Source organism: Gracilinanus agilis, chromosome 2 (genome assembly GCF_016433145.1).
Source record: "Gracilinanus agilis isolate LMUSP501 chromosome 2, AgileGrace, whole genome shotgun sequence".
NCBI classification, from domain to species: Eukaryota; Metazoa; Chordata; class Mammalia; order Didelphimorphia; family Didelphidae; genus Gracilinanus; species Gracilinanus agilis.
Genome location: NC_058131.1, coordinates 32,614,282 through 32,637,802, shown reverse-complemented (window position 1 = coordinate 32,637,802; position 23,521 = coordinate 32,614,282). Strand labels below are relative to the sequence as shown.

The 23,521-nt window shown below is 41.6% G+C and overlaps 1 protein-coding gene across 1 annotated transcript in view; it reads left to right on the top strand.

Annotated features, from left to right (window-relative positions):
• Nucleotides 1-23,521, top strand: part of LOC123233140 (all-trans-retinol 13,14-reductase-like) — a 39,203-nt gene that overhangs the window by 4,488 nt on the left and 11,194 nt on the right. The window contains exons 3-7 of the mRNA XM_044659308.1: nt 2,255-2,437; nt 2,787-3,028; nt 3,804-4,005; nt 4,434-4,631; nt 6,977-7,096. Of these exons, the coding sequence (XP_044515243.1) occupies nt 2,255-2,437; nt 2,787-3,028; nt 3,804-4,005; nt 4,434-4,631; nt 6,977-7,096 (945 nt within the window). The remainder of the gene's footprint in view (nt 1-2,254; nt 2,438-2,786; nt 3,029-3,803; nt 4,006-4,433; nt 4,632-6,976; nt 7,097-23,521) is intronic.

The following is a 23,521-nucleotide window of genomic DNA, read 5'->3' as shown; positions in this document are numbered from 1 at the left end:
TTCCCTTCCCTTCCCTTCCCTTCCCTTCCCTTCCCTTCCCTTCTCTTCCCTTCCTTTCCCTACTTCCTTTGGTGATCAGTTGCCATGGTTTTAATTACCATCTCTATACTGATAATTCTCAAAACTCTCTATCCTGCCCCAATCTCTCTGCTGGTCTTTAATTTCACATCTCCATTTGCCTTTCAGACATTTTGAACAGGATGCCCAATAGACATCTTATTTCTAAAATTTTTAAAAATCAAATTGGATTACTTACTTATTTTAAAAGATATATTTTCCCAATTACGTGTAATAACAACTTTCAACATACATTTTCCAAAGTTATGAGATCCAAACTGTCACCTTCCTTCTCTTCCCTCACCCCTCTCAGAGATGCAATTTGATCTGAGTTTCATATGTGTTACCACGCAAAACATTTCTATATTGTTCATTTTTGTGAGAGGTCATATAAAGCCAAAACCCCCAAATAAAACCCAAATAAACTAAAATGAAACATCATATGTTTTGATCTGCATTCTGACTCCAACAGCTCTTTGTCTGGAGGTAGAGGGCATTCTTTGTCATAACTCCCTCAGAATTGTTCTAGATCAGTGGTTCCCAAACTTTTTTGGCCTACCGCCCCCTTTCCAGAAAAAAATATTACTTGGCATCCCCTGTCACATACTATCACCACCCCCTTACAATTATTCACCGCCCCCAAATGCACCTGTGGCCATCACCGCTTGCCTGAATCACTGCAGCACCCACCAGGGGGCGGTGGTGCCCACTTTGGGAATCACTGCTCTAGATCCTTGTATTGCGGAGAGTATCTAAGTCTTTCACAGTTGATCGTCATACAGTTTCGCTGTTACTGCATACAATGTTCTTCTGGTTCTGTTTATTTCAATCTGCAACAGTTCATATAGGTCTTTCCAGTTTTTTCTGAAATTATCTTACCATCATTTCTTACTGCACAATAGTATTCCATCACCATCATCTACCACAATTTGTTCAGCCATTCCCCATTTGATGGATATCCTCTCTATTTCCAGTTCTTTGACATCACGAAAAGGGCTGCTATAAATATTTTTTGTACAAGTAGGTCCTCCACCTGCCACCTGTTTTTTTTTTTTCCTCTCTTTGGGATCCAGACCTAGTAATGGTATTACAGGGATCAAAGGGTATGCAGTTTTATGACCCTTTGGATATAGTTCCAAATTGCCCTCCAGAATGGTTGGCTCAGTTCACAACTTCACCAACAGAGCAGTAGTGTCCCCCAGGGGATGTCTTAAACTCAAAACCAAATCCATTATCTTTCCCCCTAAATTCTGATTGCTGTAGAGGCTAACACTATCCTTTCAGTCCCTCAGGTTCCCCGACTAGGAGTCATCTTGGACTCTTCACTGTCTCTCATCCCTCCCCACTCCCTTCTCCAGGGTCTTGTTGCCAAGTGCAGTATCTCTCCTTTGTGTCCCCTTCTCTCCTCTGACACAGCTCCTACCCTGGAGCAGGAACTTATTACCTCATCATGCCTGGACTATTGCAATAGCTGCTGGAGGGTCTGCCCGCCTCCAGTCTCTCTCTGCTCCAGTCCACCTCATTCGGCCACAAAGTCATTTCCTAAAGCAAAGATCTAACGATGTCACCCACTGTCTCAATAAGCTCCAGGGACTCCCTATCATCTCTAGTATCGAATGCACTTGGCATTCAAAGCTTTTCATAACCATCGCACTCTTCTCACACCTTCCTCCCAGACTCTTTGGTCTGGTGAAACTGTTCTCCTGGCTGTTGCATGAACACGATGTTCTCTCAGCTTCTGGCATATTCTTTGGCTCTCCCCAGCCCTGGAACTCTCTCCCTCCTCTCCTCTAATTACTGATCTCCCTGACTTCCTTCAAGTCCCAGCTAAAATCCCCCCCTTCCAAAGGAAGCCTTTCCCAGTCCTTTTTTTTAAGCCCTTCCCTTCTGTCTGAGAATCAATACTGCGTTGGTTCCGAAGCAGAAGAGCGGTCAGGAGCAGGGGCTCCTGGGGCGAACAAAGGCGCAGAAGCCTTCCTTCTCTCTCTGCTCCCTCGTTCAGGGTCCCTCATCCTGAGCCATTATCACTTCTCCGTCGGGCCCGGCCCAACAGGTAGAGAAAATGTACATCGGATTGGCGGCTCCCAACTTAGATTTTGGCCATCCCGCGTCTTCCCCGGGTCCCACCGTGTCCTGCCGCCTCCTTCCCTGGCCCTGTCTGAAAAGGTGACTCGTCTCTCCCCTGCTTGGGTTGCAGCTCTCTCCGACACTCCTGTGCCAGACCGGCCGGACGCTGTGGTGATCGGGAGCGGCATTGGGGGCCTGGCAGTCGCCGCCGTCCTCGCCAAAGCAGGGAAACGCGTCCTGGTGTTGGAGCAACACATTAAGGCAGGTGGCTGTTGCCATACCTTTGGCCGGGATGACCTAGAGTTTGACACAGGTAAAGCGAGTCTGGGGAGGGCTGGTGTCCTCTAGCGCCTGTGGATGGCGCCGAGGCTTGGATCAGGAGTTAGGAGAGGTCAGGCCGAAGCAGGCACCGGCCTTGGCTCATGCTGGCCATTCCGTTTGGCTAGCGATTCCCTCCCCTTTTGTTTCTGGTCCCCAAGGAGGGAGGGAGCGTCGTGGGGTGCAAGGGCCTTCTCTGGCTTGGGAGACAGCGGAGCTGGGTTCAAATCTTGGTTCTACCACTGACTATGTCTGTCATCCTGGGAAAACCATTTCCCTCTTCCTCGTTTCCTTTTTCTGCCTTCTGAGGGGAGGTTGTCCCATTCCTTGCCATTGTTTGACAGGAATCCACTACGTGGGGCAGTTGAAAAAGGGCAGCTTTTGCCGCGTCTTCCTGGACCAGATCACGGAGGGGCAGCTGGATTGGGTTTACCTGGGCTCCCCCTTTGACATCGTGGTGCTGGAGGGACCCAGTGGCAGGAGGAAGTTCCCCATGTTCACCGGGGAGAAAGCCTTTGTTCAGGGCCTCAAGGAAAAGTTCCCTCATGAAGAAGCTGCCATCGACAAGTACATGAAGATGGTGAAGGTAAGACTGAGGCTGCCTGACAGGCTTCGCCCCCTCCTGTGTAGAGCCAGGAAGGAGCCACATTTACCTCTGGGGGAGGGAGTAGATCTGAGGAGGGACAGAGGTCCTGGGCCTCCTGCTTCTCCTGAGCTGAGCTGGGCCTGCTCTGGTCCTCAGGGGCCCTCCTCGCCTCAGGGAGTTCCTCCTTCCGAGCTGTAAAATGGGGATATTCGCCCATACACACCTCCTGGGGTTGTTGTGAGGATCAGATGAGATACTTCTGCCTAGCCCGCAGGAAGGCTTACATATCACTATTAACCAAGCCCTAGCAGGCTCTGGTTTGTTAGCTAAGCTCCTGCCACCTACCAGGATCCCATAGAAAGGAGAAAAGGGCCAACAAAATCTGATGGAAGGAAGGAAGGCTCAGGACAGGCTCGGGGCCGTCTGTGGGCAGTCCTGGTGGGATGGGGTACAGTCTGAGGGCACTGGACCAGTAGGGATGGGGGCCATGAAACGGAAGAAGAGCCTAAAAACAGGCTGGGAAAAGCCTCGAGCAAAGCTCCTACACTAGCCTGTTTTACCTTGGGCAGATCGAGGCATGGTTCAGGGCACTGAGTTCACCTGGGAATAGCACTGGTTCTTGCTAGGTTAAGGATGCGTGAATTTTTCAAAATGAAAATCTTTCTAAGAAATGCTCAAGAAGGGCATCATCCTCTTTCACTTAGGGAGGATCCCCAAGTTTGGGTTATTGGGGCAGGAATAAGACCTCTCTCCCTGGCTCCCTTTCTTTTCCCAGCAGGTCGCAAAAGGAACCCTTCACATGGTCCTGTTGAAAATCATCCCTTTGCCAGTGGTGAAGCTGCTGGACAAGTTGGGGGTGCTGGCCTTTTTCTCCCCTTTCTTGAGAGCTGCCACCCAAAGCTTAGGGGAGGTGCTCAGCCAGCTGCCTGCCTCCCAGGACCTCAAAGCCGTGCTCAGCTACATCTATCCCACCTACGGTAGGGACCGTGGGTTCTGGGGGACCCTGGGGTGCTAAGGGGGGGCTGGTGGCAGGCGCAGGCGGGCTGCTGCTCTTTGGGTTTCTTCTTGCTTTGCTGAACATAAACAATGAAGTTTAGATCTGAGTCCTTTGGGAGCCTGTGAACTTGCCAGCTGCCCTGGAAGTCTTTTCCACTCTGTGCTGGAGTTGTTTTTCACTGACTAGAGGTCGCTATTCTCTTCCGACGTGGCACCGTTACGATCCCGAGAGGGGGCGATTCACCTACTGCCCCAGAGGTCAGTCAAAGGCCATGCTTTGATTGGTTCCCAGGCCCCAGACTATGCCATGGTCCAGGCCTTCTGGTACATCCACTGAGCCGTAGCATCCATAGGCGAGATGGAGAGGGCCCAGCTGGGAGGACTCAACTTTCTCCCCTCCTTCTTCTAGGTGCCATCCCAAAGAATGCCAGCTTCTCTTTGCATGCCCTACTAATCAACCACTTCCTGGATGGGGCATTTTACCCTCGGGGAGGCTCCAGCGAAATTGCTTTTCACATTATCCCTGTAATTCAGCAGGCTGGGGGTGCAGTCCTGACCAGGGCGACTGTGAAAAGTGTGCTGCTGGATTCCACTGGAAGAGCCTGTGGTGAGAGCTGGGGCTCAAAAGTGTTCCCTAAGACTTGGGGGTGGGGGACAGGCCAGGGGAAATTTTAAAAGGAAGAAGTGCTTTGGGCAGAGATAATATAAGGTATGGGTAACAGCACGTAAGGGGGCCCCAAAAGGGGGAGAGAATACCGAAAGACACTCCAGAGAATTTTATCTGAGAGACACAAAAGAGCATTCAGTCACTCTTTTTTTTTTTTTTTTTAAACCCTTACCTTCCATCTTGGAGTCAATACTGTGTATTGGCTCCAAGGCAGAAGAGTGGTAAGGGTGGGCAATGGGGGTCAAGTGACTTGCCCAGGGTCACACAGCTGGGAAGTGTCTGAGGCCAGATTTGAACCTAGGACCTCCCATCTCTAGGCCTGGCTCTCAATCCACTGAGCTACCCAGCTGCCCCCCAGTCACTCATTTTTTAAAAATAAAAACCCTCACCTTCCATCTTAGAATCAATACTATGTATTGGTTCTAAGGCAGAAGAGTGGTCAGGGCTAGGAAATGGGGGTTAAGTGACTTGCCCAGGGTCACCCAGCTAGGAAGTGGCTGAGGTTAGATTTGAACCCAGGACCTCCTGCCTCTGGCTCTTAATCTACTGAGCCAACTAACTGCCCCCATAATATTGATTGTAAGGTGGAAGGTAAGGGTTTTAAAAAAAAAAAAAGAAAGGATTAGGATGGGGAGCAGGGGATATTATGAAGAGGACATTCTAGGGAGCTGTGTAATCAAAGGCAGGAACGTGTACAATGTGTTCTGTCATCCAAATCAGGGAGGCCTGAGTTTGAAATTTGGCTTTCACTATGTGATCCTCAGCTTAACCTTCTTTGCCTCAGTTTCCTTATATATAAAATGAGAAAAATAGTAGAACCTACTCCAGAGTTGTGGTGAGGATTAATTGAGGTAACCTATGTAAAGAACTCTATTAATAAATATTATTATCTAGCCTGGACTTCAGTGAATGAACAGTCTGGAAAGGGAAATTGAGTCTAGCTTAAGAGCCTTTATTTTCAAAATTAGGAGTTTGAATTTTTCTCTTGGCTATAGGGAGCCACTGAAAGTTCTTAAATAGGGAAATTACAACCTGAGCTATACCTTAGGATGACATCTTGGACAGCAACATGTAGGACTGAGAGGAAAAGCAGAGAGAGCAGCTAGTTCTGACTGCCTCCTTGGCTGAACATTTATGGACTGGATTTGGGGTGGGAGTTGAAGGAAGAGGGATGAATTCCAGAATGCAGAGGGTTTTCAGTACCAGGCAGCAAGGGGACTCTTGGCACTAGTGACCAGAACAGGGTGTTTAGGGGCAGATCTAAGAAGGAGGAAGAGAAGTATGTGTCTGCATTTGGACCTATTGAATTTTAGACAACTGAAAAGGACCTTGAGAGAGGGAGACAGACCTGTAGATCTGGCAGTCATCATCCTGGAACTGGTGGTTGAAACATTTCCTACTCCTGGAAAAAGTTCAGAGAGTGAAGCTGGAACCTTGGGGACTTCTCCATTGTTAGGAGTGGGAGGAGGAGGAGAAGAGGGGATGTGTGAGGAAGGGAGAGGACCAGCAGAGAGTATGTGATGGGAAGCAGTGGCTGGCAGTGTGTGATGTTAAAGAGGGATCAAGAACAAGGATGAAAAACATGACAAAACTAGGAGATGGCGCCTGGATAAGGGATAGGTGACATCCAGTGGACACATTTCAAAGTATGCCAAAGTTGTAGCTAGCTGGAAGCCCTGCCCAGGCATAGGCCTACCCTGTTAGGAATTCTGTACTCTTCTTGGTAAGGGCTTGTGGTGGGAAGTTCTCTTGAACCTACAATTTAGCAGCTGTATAGTTCTGTCTATGCTAGCACACAGCCTACTGGTTCCACACTGGGAAGTCTTCATTTCCTCCTAAATATTCCCCAATCCTCCAATTTGCTTGAATTCTACTGCTAAAGCTTTAGTTATCCCATTAAGGCCTAAAACTATGCAAAATGATCTCTGGGAAAAGGCTAATATTTAAAGCTGTTGGTAGTCATTTAAACTTCTAATACTAATAGAAATGAAGAATTGGAGAATAGGAAAGACCTTACTTAACACAGTGGATTCGTAGGAGATGGTTAGGGTTAGAATGGGGAATCTTTATCTACCTTACAATTCTGTTGGGGATCCAATCAGCCTAAAAGAGAATAGGATGGGTCCTTCTATGCAGGAGAGAAAGAAGGCCCAAGAGAGGCACTGTTTGGGGGAAGTCTCAGACTTTTCAGCTCTTGAGCACCAAAGAGTTCTTGGGAAGTTCTGGAGTCTTCTCTGAAGGCATCTGTGCTTTCTATGCCTCACTGGGCATCATCTCTTCTGCAGGTGTCAGAGTGAAAAAGGACCGAGGGCTGGTGAGCATCTTTTCTCCCATTGTGATCTCCAATGCAGGAATATTTAATACCTATGAGCACTTATTGCCTGAGAGAGCCCGCTGTTTACCAGGTAAAAGCCACAAGTTCTGTGCCAACCATGATGTCTCATCTTAAAACAAGCCAGCTGAGTGTGTGACAAAAGCTTTTCTCTGCTCTCTTTTAAGGGCCTCCTATCCCCTCCTTATTTTGGAAATATGAGAATGCTTGTTTCCTGTTTTCTGACTCCCTACAGTCCTACTCCCAGGGGAAGTATTTGTATTTTGGTTGAAGCCCAGGGGTTGGATGGCAACTTTCTTTTCTTTTTTCTTTCTTTTTTTTAATTTTTTTTTATTTTAAACCCTTAACTTCTGTGTATTGACTTATAGGTGGAAGAGTGGTAAGGGTAGGCAATGGGGGTCAAGTGACTTACCCAGGGTCACACAGCTGGGAAGTATCTGAGGCCGGATTTGAACCTAGGACATCCCGTCTCTAGGCCTGGCTCTCAATCCACTGAGCTACCCAGCTGCCCCTCTTTCTTTTTTTTAAATTAAATTTAATTTTTTAGAAAAAAATTTTTCTATGGTTACATGATTCATGTTCTTGCTCTCTCTCCCCCCAACTCCCCACCCCACAGTAGCCGACTCACATTTCCACTGGTTTCTTCCTGTGTCATCCATCAAGACCTATTTCCATATTATTGATAATTGTTCTAGGGTGGTCATTAAGAGTCTACATCCAAATTGTGTCCGCATCAACCCATGAGTTCAAGCAGTTGTTTTTCTTCTGTATTTCCACTCCTGTAGTTCTTCCTCTGAATGTGGGTAGCATCTTTTCCATAAATCCCTCAGAATTGTCCTGGGTCATTGCATTGCTGCTGGTACAGAAGCCCATTACATTCTATTTTACCACAGTGTATCCGTCTCTGTGTACAATGTTCTTCTGGCTCTGCTCCTTTCACTCTGCATCACTTCCTGGAGGTCTCTCCAGTTCACATGGAACTCCTCCAGTTTGTTATTCCTTTTAGCACAATAGTATTCCATCACCCGCATATACCACAATTTGTTCAGCCATTTCCCAATTGAAGGGCATACCCTCATTTTCCAGTTTTTTGCCACCACAAAAAGTGTGGCTATAAATATTTTCATACAAGTCTCTTTGAGGTACAAACCCAGCAATGGTATGGCTGGATCGAAGGACAGGCAGTCTTTTAGAGCTCTTTGGGCAGAGTTCCAAATTGCCATCCAGAATGATTGGATCAGTTCACAACTCCACTAGCAAAGCATTAATGTCCCAATTTTGCCACATCCCCTCCAACATTCATTACTCTCCCCTGCTGTCATTTTAGCCAGTCTGCTAGGTGTGAGGTGGTACCTCAGAGTTGTTTTGATTTGCATTTCTCTAATTATTAGAGATTTAGAACACTTTCTCATGTGCTTATTGATAGTTTTGATTTCTTTTTCTGAAAATTGCCTATTCATGTCCTTTGCCCATTTATCGATTGGGGAATGGCTTGATTTTTTATACAATTGATTTAGCTCCTTGTATATTTGAGTAATTAGACTTCTGTCAGAGTTTTTTGTTATAAGGATTTTTTTCCCAGTTTGTTGTTTCCCTTCTGATTTTAGTTCATTGTTTTTGTTTGTACAAAAACTTTAAAATTTAATATAATCAAAATTATTTATTTTACATTTTGTAATTTTTTCTAACTCTTTTTTGGTTTTAAAATCTTTCCTTTCCCAGAGATCTGACAAGTATACTATTCTGTGTTTGCCTAATTTTCTTTCTTTTCTATTACTTTGGACCTGTCACCTCCCCCCCCCCCAATCATCCATTTTCCCAGGCTTTCCCATGTCCTCCTTGTTAATACTGGCTGTCTCCCAACAGTTTCTCTCCTTCCTCTTGCATGCCTGTCTTAGTGGATCAAAAATGGTATTTGCAGTCAAAATAATCGGGCTTAAATTCTGGCTTTCCTAAGTTTATGAACTGCATGTGACCATGCCAATCCCTTGCCCAGGAAACGTTGATGGTGCCCTATTGCCTCTGGATAACTTACAAACTCATTCAATCAGTAACTGTTTATATAAGCTCTTCCCATTTGGGAATATAAATATAATGAATGAAATAACCCATACTGGCAAAGAGCCTGGAAGACAACTTCTTCTTGAAATACATAGAGAGAATAAATATAAAGACTATATCTGCAAATAAGGAAAAAGTAGTTCAATATAAGGTAGGTAGGGAGAGAGATGAACTCAGACATCCTCCACTCTATCCTGAAATTCTAGGGTACCCCAAGGATCTTGTACTCTGAACCTCAAAGTTCCAGGAGCAGCAAAGGCCTGGAGATAGGTAGGGGTCAGCACAAGAACTCAGGGGACTTAGGGCAAGGCCAACTGAGGTTGACCACCTCATCCCAAAGCACAGCCCAGAGGCAAGATTCTGGCCTTTGGACAAAATTCTAGTTTAGGAACTAAAGCTACAGAAATGAGTAAATTAAAGAAAACATACACACACATATAAAAATGATTGCAAATCATACTCACTAATAACTGGAGACAGAGATGCAAAGGAAAAAGCATATTTCCACTAGAACTACCTGAATACATAGAAGACATGAAAATTTTAAGTGAAATCTGTCTGGATTACTAGAACCAGAAAGAGAGGGAATAGGAAGAAAAATCTATCCACCTACCTCCTGAAAGGGAGGTCACAGCCACAAGATGGAATGTGCATTCTGGAGCTGGCCCCTGTTTGGATCTCCCTGGCTCTGCTTAGTTAAAGAGGGGATAGGAGGAAGCTCCCAATCTGATGGGGAGATGTTTATACATCCAAAGCAAGCTACCTACAGGATAAATAGGAACTAATGAAAAGCAGGAAAGAAGCATTGAAATGAAGAAGGGTTAGGAAAGGCTTCCCATAGAAGGTGGGATTTTAATTGGGACTTAAGGAAGCCTGAAAATGCTCTCGCCTTCCCCGGAGATGAATTCTTTTGTACACATTTTTTTACAATTCTTCCTCATGAGAGCGAGCTCCTTGGGAGCGGAGACTTTGAGTCTTTGTACTCCAAGCACTTGGCACAGTGCCTGGCACAGAGCTAGATAGGGCATTGGCCTTCAGCTCAGGACACCCAGATTGCAGTTCTGATCATGATGCTGATGTCCTCATGAAGCACCTATCACAGGCTTCAGGCAAACCAGAGGAGGAAAGAAGAGTTTGTTATAACCTGCCCTTGAGCTGGGGCTTGGGGGATCATGGATTGGGAAATATAATCTTAGACATAAATGGAGAATGGACCTTAGAGTCAACATTACCTTATCCTTTGCCAGGATGGAGGCTTCAGAGGTTTTCAGAATGACCACTGACTCATTTTCTGCCCACTCAGTTTATCTCCATTCCTTCTTACTGAAGACCCTAGAAATGCTTAGTTTAGCTCTGTAAAAGAAATGCTAATTGCCATTATTTATTTAAACTGGTTCTGATTTAGGTCAAATGATCATATAGCAAAAATAACATTTATATGTATTCAATCTGGTGACATGGTAAGATTTGTTTGATTATAATGCTCAGCTGTCTATGCATGTCATCTGCCTAATTTTTATTTAAAAAATATTATTAATGCATTTTGCTTGTGATGCAACACTCACTTTCCAAAATTCTCTCCTCTGCCACCCGAGGTACTCTTCCCTTCAACGGCAGGACAAAAGTCCTCACTAAACCATGAGGTGGATGGACTATACAACACAGTTCACACCTCACCCATCACTTGTTTTTTAAATCAAGACTATTCACAAAATGACAGAATTAGAAGGGACTCCGGGGCCCTTTAGTCCAACTTTTACCATTCTACAACAGACCTGATTAAGGAATCATTTAGTTGCTGCTTAGAAATCTCCAATAAGGAGGCACGCATGACCATATTAAAATGGTAGTCCATTCCATTTTAGCTGTACTTATTGGGACATTTTCCTCACAACAAGTCTAAATTTTTGTCTTTTCAACTTCTACCCACTACTTCCATTTTGGCCTTCTGGAACAAAACAAAATGCATGCGTATGTATATGTACATATGAACATGTATGTATTTGTTAATTATTTATGTATCTTGGACACAGAAATCTAATATAAAGACTTTTTACTCTTTTAACCACTTCCCTTCTTATCTTTATCTGTGCAGAAGCTTTTCAGTTTCATGTAATCAGTTATCTATTTTATCTTTTGAAATTCCTTCAATCTTTAAGAATATATTCCCTATTGGAGGCAGCTGGGTACTCAGTGGATGGTGTAGCTTGAAGAATCTTAAGTGGGGTGCATTACCATAGAACTCCAAGACCTGGACAATGAAGAGCAGTTAAGAATGTGGGTATATAAGAGCCCCCCAAGCTGAGTGACTCACTCTTTCCTGGGATTTGGGTGCTGGGTGGACGAGAGTGGTGGGATAATTATTATTATTACTACTACTTTCTGAGACTTGGCGTTACTCTGACCAGAAGAACTTGGTGGAAATCAGCTTTTACCCATTTAGGCATTCAATTAGACTGTCTCACACTGATCCTGATTTAGTTATTGCTGCCAAGAAATCCTGCTGGCAGTAATCATAACAAAACCTTAATATCGTCAGATCTCCAATCAAGATCATCTTTAAACCATCTAGCATTTATATTTAGTTTATATAGAGAAGTAGATTAGCTTGAGAGGAAGTTAGGGAAGCAAAGATTTCTGTTTGGGGCTCTTCTCATTAGGGGAGAAGCTGTCCCGTCATCACTGAAGATAACTAGACAGATTTGACCTAATCCACTCTTCTGTATATACCATCAACCCTAAACCCTCCAAGTTATTAAACCCTAATTTATATTAAGTCAATTGGTGTGTGACTCCTCTGATCAAAACTACATAGGCCTGTATCTATACTTTGCCCAGAGTCAGCCTTCATTTCTAACTGCTGTGGCAGTTGGGATCCTATGAGAGAAAGATCAGCTGTGAGACATCTTTGAGCCAATTTCCCATCCTTGATTAGGAATTGGATCTTAGACAATTAAGGCCACCAACATCTTGTGGGATTATTCCCTTTTGATATCAAGTTCAGTCTTGAAGAGGCTTAAGCCAGATAAGGAGCCTTTACTGGTCCATCTTCATTTCAGTTAGATCAGCTCTCAGAGTCCCGAACTACCAAGGGAGGGGGGAGCTGGGGTTCCATCTACTTGCTTCCCTTCCTCCACCTGAGGTTTGAGTTTTCCAGCCAGGTCTCTGGAGCCAGCTGCATCTTTTACGATGGAGAGCCAGACCCAGAGATGGGAGGTCCTGGGCTCAAATCTGCCTCAGATACTTCTTAGCTATGTGATCCTGGGCAAGTCACTTAACCCCCATTGCCTAGCCCTTTCTATTCTTCTGCCTTGGAACCAATACACGGTATTGATTCCAAATCAGAAGGTAAGGGTTTAAAAAAATATATTCCCTACCCATCACTATGAGAGGTACATCATCTATTTCTCTTTTAAATTTTTTGTAGTCTTATCTTTTGCCTATCCATTTATAATGGAATGTGAAATATGATGGGAAGTGCTGGCCTAAGCCTAATGTCTTCCAGTACAGGCATCCTTTCCACATCTTGACTTTCCCCATTGCAGTTTCAATATATATCACAGGTTGGCATAAGAAGTTAATTGGGAATTTGGGGGGAGTTTTGCAGGAGCTGCAAGTGACACATAAAGGCCCCCAGAAGATACAGAAAAGATTTAGACACTCATTTTTACTTTACATCAACCTACATATAGCCTATGACCAAATCCTTAACCCAAATTTTACAATAAGGTACTATAAACGTCATATAAAAGAGAAGGAAAAAAATTCAGACTTCTCATATGAAGGGAGGGCCAAAACATTTTACATGAAATTATCAGATCTTAGGGGTGCTGGGCTCTTAACCCCCAAGATGTGGAAGGTATTCTTGTCGTTTTTATCAAATAAAGAATTATTTCCTAGGTAATTTATGTTATGTCCTTTATTGAGGTCATTAGGTTCCATTGCTTCTGCTTCTCCCTTCCCTAGACTTATCCCACTAATTTACTTCTCTACTTTTTAACCAATGCCAGGAGTTTTGATGACTTTTGCTTTATAATATGGTTTGAGGCTTGGAAGTGTTATTCTTCCTTTGTCCCTACTTCTTTTCATAATTTCTCTTAATATTCTAGCTATTTTGTTTTCCCACATGATCCTCATTCTTATTTTATCGAGTTCTAGAAAGTGTCTCCTGGGTAATTTGATTGGTATGACATTAAAATGTAAGTTAACTTTGATATTTTAAATGTTATTGGCATAACCCAGCCATGAACATTGCTCTTTATTTCTTTAGGAAGCACTTTGTAAGGGCTAGGCAACTGGAGTTATATGACTTGCCCTGGGTCACATTGTTCAGAAGTGTCTGAGGCCAGATTTGAACCACAAGCCTACTATCTCCAAGGCTGGCTCTCTATCCACTGAATCATGTAGTTGCCCCTCTGATATTCTTTCTCACTGTGGCTTTGCTGTACCTGATTTTTTTCTAGCTGTTTGCAATATTTTCTCCTTGTCCTGGGAGTTCTAAATTTTGCCTATAATATTCCTGGGAATTTTCATTTGGAGATTTCTTTTAGGAGGTAACTGGTGGGTCCTTGCCATTTCTACTTTGCCCTTTGCTTTTAAGAGATTTGGACAGTTTTCTTTTATAATTTCTTAAAATATGATGTCTAGCCTCTTTTTTAATACCTGGGTTTCAAGTCATCCAGGGATTCTTTCATTATCTCTCCTCAACCTGTTTTCTAGATCAGTTATTTGCCTCATTAGATATTTAACTTGTTTCATATTTTTCAACTTTTCAACTTTGTTTTATTATTTCTTGATGTTTCATTAAGTCATTACCTTCTGTTTGACCAATTTTAATTTTTTATTTTCTTCAGTTCATTTCTTTCTTCCATAGCTCTCATTTGATTAAAAAAATTTTTCCCAGAGGGCACTTTAACTCATCTAGGAATCCTTGTTGGGCTTGTGTACAATTTTCAATTATTTTTTCTTTGAGATTTTGCTTATAGATGCTTCCAAGTCATTCTCTTCTGTGTTTGAGTACTGAGTTTCTCTATCACAGTTATAGCTCCTTAAGGTCAAGTTCTTTTTTGTTTGCTTATTTTTCAAGCCTACTTCTTGGCCTTAGACTTTGTTAGAATTGGGCTCTGCTCACTTCTGGGGAGGAGATGTGTGTGGTATCTGACTTGAGCTAGCTCTGGGTATCTATAAGTTTTCAGTTCTTCCAAGGTGGTATGATGTAAGGAAAGATGTGTTTAATACTCTCCTAGCCTATGCTCTGGTCTGTGAGCAACCTCAAGCATTATTTTACCCCTTGGAACTGTGACCAGGGTCCCCTGCTCCCCTCTGGCTGCAAGCACTGGTGTTTGCTAGTGCTCCTCCTCATTCTGGGACCAGGACCCAGGTCTGAGACTTGGATCTTCATATAAGCAATTCAACAAGATTCTCAAACTCAGAGCCAGCAAAGGGACCCTTTAAATTCCTTCTGAGCAGTTGTCCAATCTCTCTTACAGCCTATGACTGATAGCTCTGGAAGCCTTGGCTGTTGATTGAGCCATCCCCAAGGTCTGTTGCTGAGGTGGAGCCAACTTTGGTGCCCTGATTTGTCTTTATCTTCCACCCCAGTGCACTAGATCTTTTGTGCTAGCATTCTAAGTTGCTCTGGGCTGAAAAATTATTTTTTACCTGTCTTTTTGTGGATTATACTGTTCCAGAATTCATTCTGAGGCATTATATCATAATTGTTTAGAGTGTAATTTGGTAGAGATTAGGTGGGTCTGTGCACCTTCTCCAATATCTTGGTTCTGGCCTGTCCTCTGGTATTCTTTCTAAGAATGTTCTAAATACTTCTTTATTCTTGAATGTTCATATTTTTTCATTTTTAGTTAAGCTCAGATATGCAGGCTAGTCACCTTAGGCTGTATCCTGAGCTCCACTGCTCTTTGGAGCACTTTAATCTATTCCTTCTTGTTTTCTGGCGGTTGCAAAAGTCTTGTATTATTTTAATTTTCTTTCCTTTGTATTTGATTTCCTTTGCTTTTTTTTTACCCTGGCCTAATTATTTTTGCAATGCAGGGTTTAAATTTTGCCTCACAATTCTCATTCTCTTAAACCACTTAGCTACAGTTCTATGTTCTCAAAATCCACAGGGTCCTCTGCCAAATCAAGTGTTGAATTCTTTTCCTTTGTTTGGTGGTATTTATTTATATTCTGAACTCATTTACTATATCTGGAAAACATACTTGATTTTTCCATTAATGATTTCTCCCTTGTTTTATCTGCATATGCTCAAGATCTTTCTGAGTTTTCTTTCTCCTGAGGTCTTTGTTAATTTTGTCTTCCCAGACTCCCTTATTTTCCTTTAATTTCACTTTCTGCTTCCCTCTTCTCTAATGGTAGTTTCCCTGTCACCTGGAGCTCAGCCTCCTCCTACACTGGGCAATTCATAGTTCACCAGCCTATGTCTCTGCCTTATGTGACTTTTTGGGGACAGAACTGGCCTTTCCCTCAGGCTTTCCTTTCCTTTCCTCTCCTGTCCTGTTTTCATCAGTGTAGGCATCTTATGGTGATGAAACTCCCTCTGCCAATACAGACTGGCAACTGTTCTATATTTTAAGATGTCTTAAAGCAATAATGGGCAAACTTTTTAAAGAGGGAGCCAAAGGAAAGGAAATGCTCATCTGTCAGTCTGTTTCTAAGGCAACTCTTTCAAAGTTTCATTGTATTGTGTCTTACACATTATATTCGTCAGATTAGGAATAATGTTGTGCCGCTGGATAGAACATTTCAGGGGGGCCACATCTGGTCCACGGGCCATAGTTTGTCCATCACTGTCTTAGAGGATTGTCTGATAACCCAAGAGCCTCAGTGACTTACCCAGAGCCAGTACGTGTCAGAGGTAGGATCTGAACCTAAATCCTCCTGACTTCTCTGCCAGTTTTCAATCCAATGTACAAGTTTCTTCTTTCATCTTTTTTTAGAGTCATACTATCTCATTACATTTGTATATCACAGTTTGTTGTCTTTCACTGATTAATGGACTTCTATTTTGTTTCCAGTTTTAAACAGCTACCAAAAGTTCACTGCTAGGAATACATAAAATATATAGTACCTTTCTTTCTGTCATTAAGCTCCTTTGGCCAGGAATGGAATCAATGGATCAATGTATAGGAAAAGTTTAGTAACTTTTTTTCTGTATGATTCCAAACTGGTTTTCAAAACAGTCTGCTCAATTCACAACTTCATCCACAGCATATTGGTGTCTCTATCTTTTTAAAAATTCAATTTTATTTTATTTTCAGACCTAAATTCTCTCCCTCTCACCTCTCCTGCTCATCTCTATTGCCACTGAGAAAACAAGAAAAACAAAACACATTATAAACATATGTTGCTATTGTTGTTCGGTTGATATAAACATACAAACAGAACATCCTAGAAATCTTCATGTTCCCCATTCCCCCCAAAAAAAGATTTCAATTGATAATCTGAGTTGATCTGCTTTCTTTGAATGTGGGTGAAATAATTCATTACAAGTCTTTTGAAATTTTGACTGGTCACTGTCCTGATTAGCATACCTAAGCCTTTCAAATTGCTTGACTTTACAGTATTGTCATTAATTGTACAAACTTTTCTCCTGGTTCTTCTAATTTCACTTTGCATCAGTTCATAAAAGTCTTATTAGGTTTCTATGAAACCATCTTCTTCATCCTCTCTTAGAGCACAATAGTATTCTATCACATTCATGTACCACAATTTGTCCAACTATTACCTAATTGCTGGCTATCCTCTTAGTTTCCAATTCTTTGCCATCACACACACACACACACACACACACACACACACACACACAAACCAAACCTGCTATATAAATATTTTTTTACAGATGGATCCTGTTATAGGTAGATTATCAGATAGCAATGAAGGTAAGATAGGAAGCAGGCAGTCCAAAGCAAAACCCTTGGCTAGCCCATGGACATTCCAATATGGAATTCAGGGAGAGGTTTTAAATGAAAGTAAACTTGACTGTGCTGGAAGAAGTGTGGAGCTGTTATCCAGCCTAGCTGAGTCTCTACAAGCTGTGGATTTGGGGATTGTGAAGAAGATAGGAGAGACCAGCGAGCAAGATAGCCTAGGTTGGGGGGAGGTTACAAATCTGCAATTGGTGGGCAACTAGCAGATAGCCTTATCTCCCTAGTATTTATTGGATCTATTGGCTGAGCAAGGATTTGGTTCCCGTGTCCTGAATTCATCTGAGGATCAGCTTGGACCAGTGTTGTGAGAATCCCAATCTCTCAGCCCTCTCCAGCCTCAGCCAGGATTGCCTTCCTGCCTGTACTTAGTATAGCAGGGAAGCCAGCTTAATTCTTGACATTTCCACTGACAGTTGGTACTTCCCTGATAGTTAGAAAAGACCTCATCCTCTTTCATTAACAACATTAAACTTGTTTCATATACTTCCTGTTGTTTCTCCTCTAGACCAATAGAACCCACATTAAGTTATTTTGTTATTCCTGGTTAGTTTTGGTGTGTAGTTAAACTGCCAACTGTCAGTTACCCAGCTTAGTGTATTTCTCTGTCACTACCCATTCCCCAAGTCCCCTGTGTGGTTTATTTAGTGTATCCATTCAGACCTTTCCCTTGTGGGGTGTGGGTATATACCTTATTGTGTTTATGCCCTATCTGGCTCCAGTACCACTTGCCTATTTTAATCCCTTCCCCTTTTCTTTGATCTCTTTGAAGAATAGACCAATAAGAATATTGCCAGGTAAAAGGGCATGCATAGTTTAAATAGATTTTTGGTTATATTTCCAAATTACATGCCAGAATAGCTATACAGTTCAGTTCACGGTTCCACCAACAATGCATTAATGCACCTGTTTTCCTATATCCCCTCTAGTTTTTGTTATTTTCATTTCGCAGGGGCATCAATTCTGTTCACTTGGTGAGTGAGTTATACATCAGAGTTATTTTAATTTGCATGTCTATAATTACTAACTAGTGATTTAGTGCAATTTTATATGGCTGTTGATAGCCTGGGTTTCTTCCTCTGAAAACTGCCTGTTCATATACTTAGACCATTTGTCAATTGGGGAATTGCTCTAATTCTTGTAATTTGAAACAATTTCGCATATATATTAGAAATGAGACCTTTAAAAGAAAAATTTGCTACAAAGATTTTTTCCCATTTACCTACTTCTCTTCTAAGTTCTGCTGCATTAGTTTTTGTTGGTGTGACAATGTTTTCATTTTATGTAGTCAAAATTGTCCATTTAACCGCCTGTTAACTTCTGTTAACTTCTCCATCACATCTTTGGTTATAAACTTTCCACTTGTCCTTAGATCTGACTGTAATTTCTTTTCTTATACTCCAATTTGTTTAAGATGTCATTCTTTATTTCTAAGTCATGTATCCATTTGAAGCCCTATCTTAGTATACAGTATGAGATGTTAGTCTATACCTAGTTTCTGTCCCCATTTTCCTAACAGTTTTTGTCAAAGAGTGAGTTCTTCACTCCATTCCACAAAAGTTGAGAAGGTCGTCTATAATAGGAGCCTCCATTTCCTCTCCTCTTACTCTCCTTAACTCTACAGTCTGGCTTCTGACCTCACCATTCATTCAACTGAAATTACTCTCTCCAAAGTTACCCATGATCTCCTTTTTCGTTTGTTTGTTTGTTTTTTACCTTGAAAGGAATAATTTAGTGGTAAGTATCCAGTATCCAGATGAAGGAGAAGAAAAATCAATTTCTATCCCTGTATCTTTTCTCCTCTGTTTCCCTTCTGACAATTTCGGTCACAAATAATAAAACCAGATAAAAAGAAACTGCACAGTATGCTTCATACTTCATCTGCCTCCTAACACTGAATGGACTTCAGCCTCCCAGAAGAGTATTTGGATAGATAAGCAGATACTAGTGTATCCGAACTTGCTTCTTCAAGGCAGGGAGAACATTATGGCTTAACAAAATGGGGCCATGAGAAATATTCCTTTAGCCAGTCAAATTTAATGAATATGTAGTCAAACAATGGATTTTAATCCCACTGCTTAGAGCCCAAAAGGCACAAAAGTTCACCTTCAAAATTAAAGTTCGTTTTAGGCAGGAAAACTGCCCTGAGAAATGCTGCCAAATGCCATCATTTTAAAAATGGAAAAGAAAAAAAAGTCTCAGAGCTCCTTAGAAATATTGCTATTAGCTAAGGCAGTACTCAGGGGGAAATTTATATCCTTGAGTGCATATATTAACAAATTAGAGAAGGCAAAGATCAATGAACTGGTCATGCAAATTAAAAAAACTAGAAAGGGAACAAATTAAAAATCGTCAGCTAAAGACCCAATTAGAGATTATAAAAATCAAAGGAGAAATCAATAAAATTGAAAGCAAAAGAACTATTGAATTAATAAATAAGACTAGAAGCTAAAAAAAAAAAAGAAATATTGCTATTATGAAGTTAACAAAATCCCCAAACAGGTTCCTATTAATCCCAAACAAAAGTTACCTGTCTGGACAAAGGTCCAGCCCTGCTTCTCAGTAAGTCTCTTTTCTGAAGTATATGTATTGTAAAGAGAGATAGTACTGACCAGGAATGTACAATTATTTGGGCTTATTGAGACGGAGAATAGCCAGGAGGACAGGAGATGGTCTGTTCTCATTTAAAAGCTGCTTACCATAGGCATTTATCTTTCACTTGGTAAATGCTATGTTTTCAGCCTTTGAGCTGATTAGCTAAAGGCAGGAACATACGAGGAGCTTCTATAGCAATTCAGAGAAGAATAAAGAATCAAATTTTATACACTCGAATCAAGTGAGAGAATGAGCGAAATAAAGGTCAACTGGCCCGGGCCTGCTGCCACAAGGGTTCATTGTGAAGCCACATAGTGCTCAGAACCCAGCTTTAGAACCCTCTCTTTCTATAAAAAGAGAAATAAGTCTAAAGTAGTATGTAAGGTTTGCATTTTGGTTTAAGGGTCTAAGATAATATTATTTTCCTAATAGGAGGCTAAAGTGGCTTTGCCTAGTTTTGCTTTTTGAAAAGTCCAATTGTATTTTTTAAAAAGAAAGATGTTTGGGGGGCAGCTGGGTAGCTCAGTGGATTGAGAGCCAGGCCTAGAGACAGGAGGTCCTAGGTTCAAATCCGGCCTCAGACACTTCCCAGCTGTGTGACCCTGGGCAAGTCACTTGACTCCCATTGCCTACCCTTGCCAATCTTCCACCTATGAGACAATACACCGAAGTTAAGGGTTTAAAATTAAAAAAAAAAGAAAGATGTTTGTTTTGTTAAAACCAGAACATTAGTGCAACCACCAGGCAGCAGTTTATTAATTTCCTTGGGTGGAGGGGGGGCGGGGCAGACACAGAAAAAATGAACAGTTTTTCACATTTTAGAAAAAAAAAGACTGAGTCAGTTACAAGCTTCTAGATTATTTCTAGCTTTTGGAAACTGAAGGAGAAAAAGGAACTAAATGTTCAGAGTTTGTTTCATGATTTTACTTATTTCTGTTGCTAAACAGAAACCTATTTGGGCATTTGGCTATAATGTTTTCCGAATGGGAGTTTGGGCTGTGACTGTATTTAAAATGCTCTGAGGAAGAACAGCACAGGGATGCATTTCATCTACAGACTTTAATGTGAGATATCTGTGTACAAAACTTTTTATTCTTTACTAAAATTCCCCAACAAGTGTCTACAGATGTATGGATATGAATTCTCCGAACCAAACTCTGCCCATTTCCTGGCTTGAATAATCAGTGTATTGGTGTTCCTGAAAAGTTGCTCATGACAATGTGAAAAAGTGCTCTCAATCACTATTGATAAGAGAAATGCAAATTAAAACAACTCTGAGGTGCCATCTCAAACCTATCGGATTGGCTAATATGACAAGAGAAGGAAAATGATAAATGTTGGAAGGGATGTGGGAAAATTGGGACACAATGTACTCTTGGTGGAATTGTGATTTGTTCTAGTCATTCTGGAGAGGAATTTGGAACAGGCCCAAGAGCCTATTCACAATATAAAATTGTACATGCCCTTTGATCCAGGAATACTAGCACTACTGGTCTGCATCCCCAAAAGATTTTTTTAAAAGGTAAGGGGTGGGAGGAAGGACCTATTTTTACAAAAATATTTCTGGCAGCTCTTTTTGTCATGGCAAAGAATTGGAAATTGAGAGGGTGCTCATCAATTAGGGAATAACTGAACAAGTTGTGGTGTATGGTGCTATATAAAATGATGAACAGGACAATTTCAGGTAATTCTGGAAAGCTGTATATGAAGGGATACAAAGTGAAGTGAGCAGAAACAGAACATTGTATAGAGTAACAGCAAAACTGTACAATGATCGACTGTGAATGACAACTATTCTCAGCAATAAAACAATCAAGATAACTCCAAAGGACTCCTGATGAAAAATGCTATCCACCACCAGAGAAAGAACTGATGGAGTTTGATTGCAGATCAAAGCATATGATTTTTCACTTTTTTTCTTCAAGTGATGGGTCTTCTTTCACAACGTGATGAATATAGAAATATATATTATAGCATATGTATAACTTATATTGCTTACTGTCTCAAGGAGAGAAAGATAGAGGGAGGAAAAGAATTTGGAAATCAAAGTGTGAGAAAATGAATGTTAAAAATTGCTTCTACATGTAATTGGAGAAAATAAAATATTATTGGAGGGGGGAAGAAAGTTGTTCATAATGAACTGAGAGAATTCTTGAGCTCATTCTGTGGTGAGGCAAAGTTCCAAAGGGATGAATAAGAAAACATAATCCTGCAGGGACTAATCACAAATTCCTAAGGGAGGATTGTCTCTGCCATTCTCCCAGCCACTGACAACTTTGGACTTTATGGACTCAATACTATCTGTGAAAGCCTTGAGGATTATGGACTTCTTCATATCATTCATCTCCATCTCTCCTGCTGATAGCAGATCCCACACTGCACAGAGCAGCTGAAGTCTTCTGTCCTGCCTGGGAGGCTGTCCTGAATCTTCTTGTAAAGGTCATACTCTATCAGTATTAGTTTGTCATTCCACATTCCAAGATGCTAAGATATTTTTACATAGGCATTAGAGCCTTGATCACCATGTCAGCTCTGAAGGATTTTGTTTGAGTCCATCCAGGGGAGTCAAGCTCAGTTTCCTCCTCAGTTCTCCATAGCATCTCTCTTTGGCAGCTGGGATCTGCTGTAAAGTCAACCTTGTCTACCCTTTGGACTCTTCTTCCTCTACCTCTATCAGGCTGTTTGGAACAGATGTCTTAGCAGTCATGGTATGTGACAGCAGACCTTTTCTGGGTAAATTCAGGTTGATATCTCAGCTACCAGAGTCTACATCTGGGCCATATCTAGGGCAAAGGATCTGGACCAAGCCTAGTATCTATTGCTCCCACTTGCCTTCTGGAAGACTTTATTATAGCTATGGCTCCAATCACCCTTTCATTGCCAAATTCAATGGCCTTTTCTCAATCTTCTTCCTTCTTGAACTCTGTGTAGCCTTTAATATTGTCAGATGCCCTCTTCTCCCTGATACTCTCTTATCTCTAGGTTTTCTGCATCACTCTCTCCTGGTTCTTCTTCTTTTATAATTGACTATTCCATCTCAGTCTCCTTTGCTAATCTTCATCTAGGTCATACCCATTTACTGTGGGTGTCCTACAGGGCTCTGTTCTGACTTACCTTCTCCCTTGGAATAATTTCACTTCATGATCTCATCAGTTCTCAGGAATTAACTATCATCTCTATATTGATGATTCCTTTATCTACATATGCAGCCTCAATGTCTCTGCTGAACTCCAGACTTATATCTCCAACTGCCCATTAGACATTTTAAAGTGGATATCCTATAGACTTTTTTATTTTTAAAAATTTGTTTTAATCAGCCAAAATCTACCTTGTTTTCCCCCCATCATTTTGTCACCCCCATTGAGAACACAAAGAAAATGAAACTATTACAAACATGTATAGTCGATCTAAACACACTTCAACAGTGACCATGTGAAAAAAAAATTATTTCATTCTGAATCCTTCCCCTCTATATTAGGAGTGGATAGCATATTTCATCAATGGTCCTCTGGAATCATGGCTGGTCATTACACTGATAGTTTTCAGAGCAATAGTATTCTACTAGTTATATGCCATACTTGATTCATCCAATCACCAATTTATGGGTACTCTCTCAGATTTCTATTCTTTACCACTTCCTTATCTCTTAATACCTTTGAAAGTTAAGGGCTACAAATTTTTTATATATCCTTAGACTTTGTTTTCCTTGGAACTAATCCGCTCTTTCAGGTCCCCTCTATCTAATTCTTCTCTCTAATTCTTCCTCTTCCATTCTCCCCTTTCCCTCCTATTTCCCCACTGACTGAAATGTACTTCTTTTTTTTTTAACATTTATTAATATTCATTTTTAACATGGTTACATGATTCATGCTCCTACTTTCCCCTTCACCCCCCCCCGC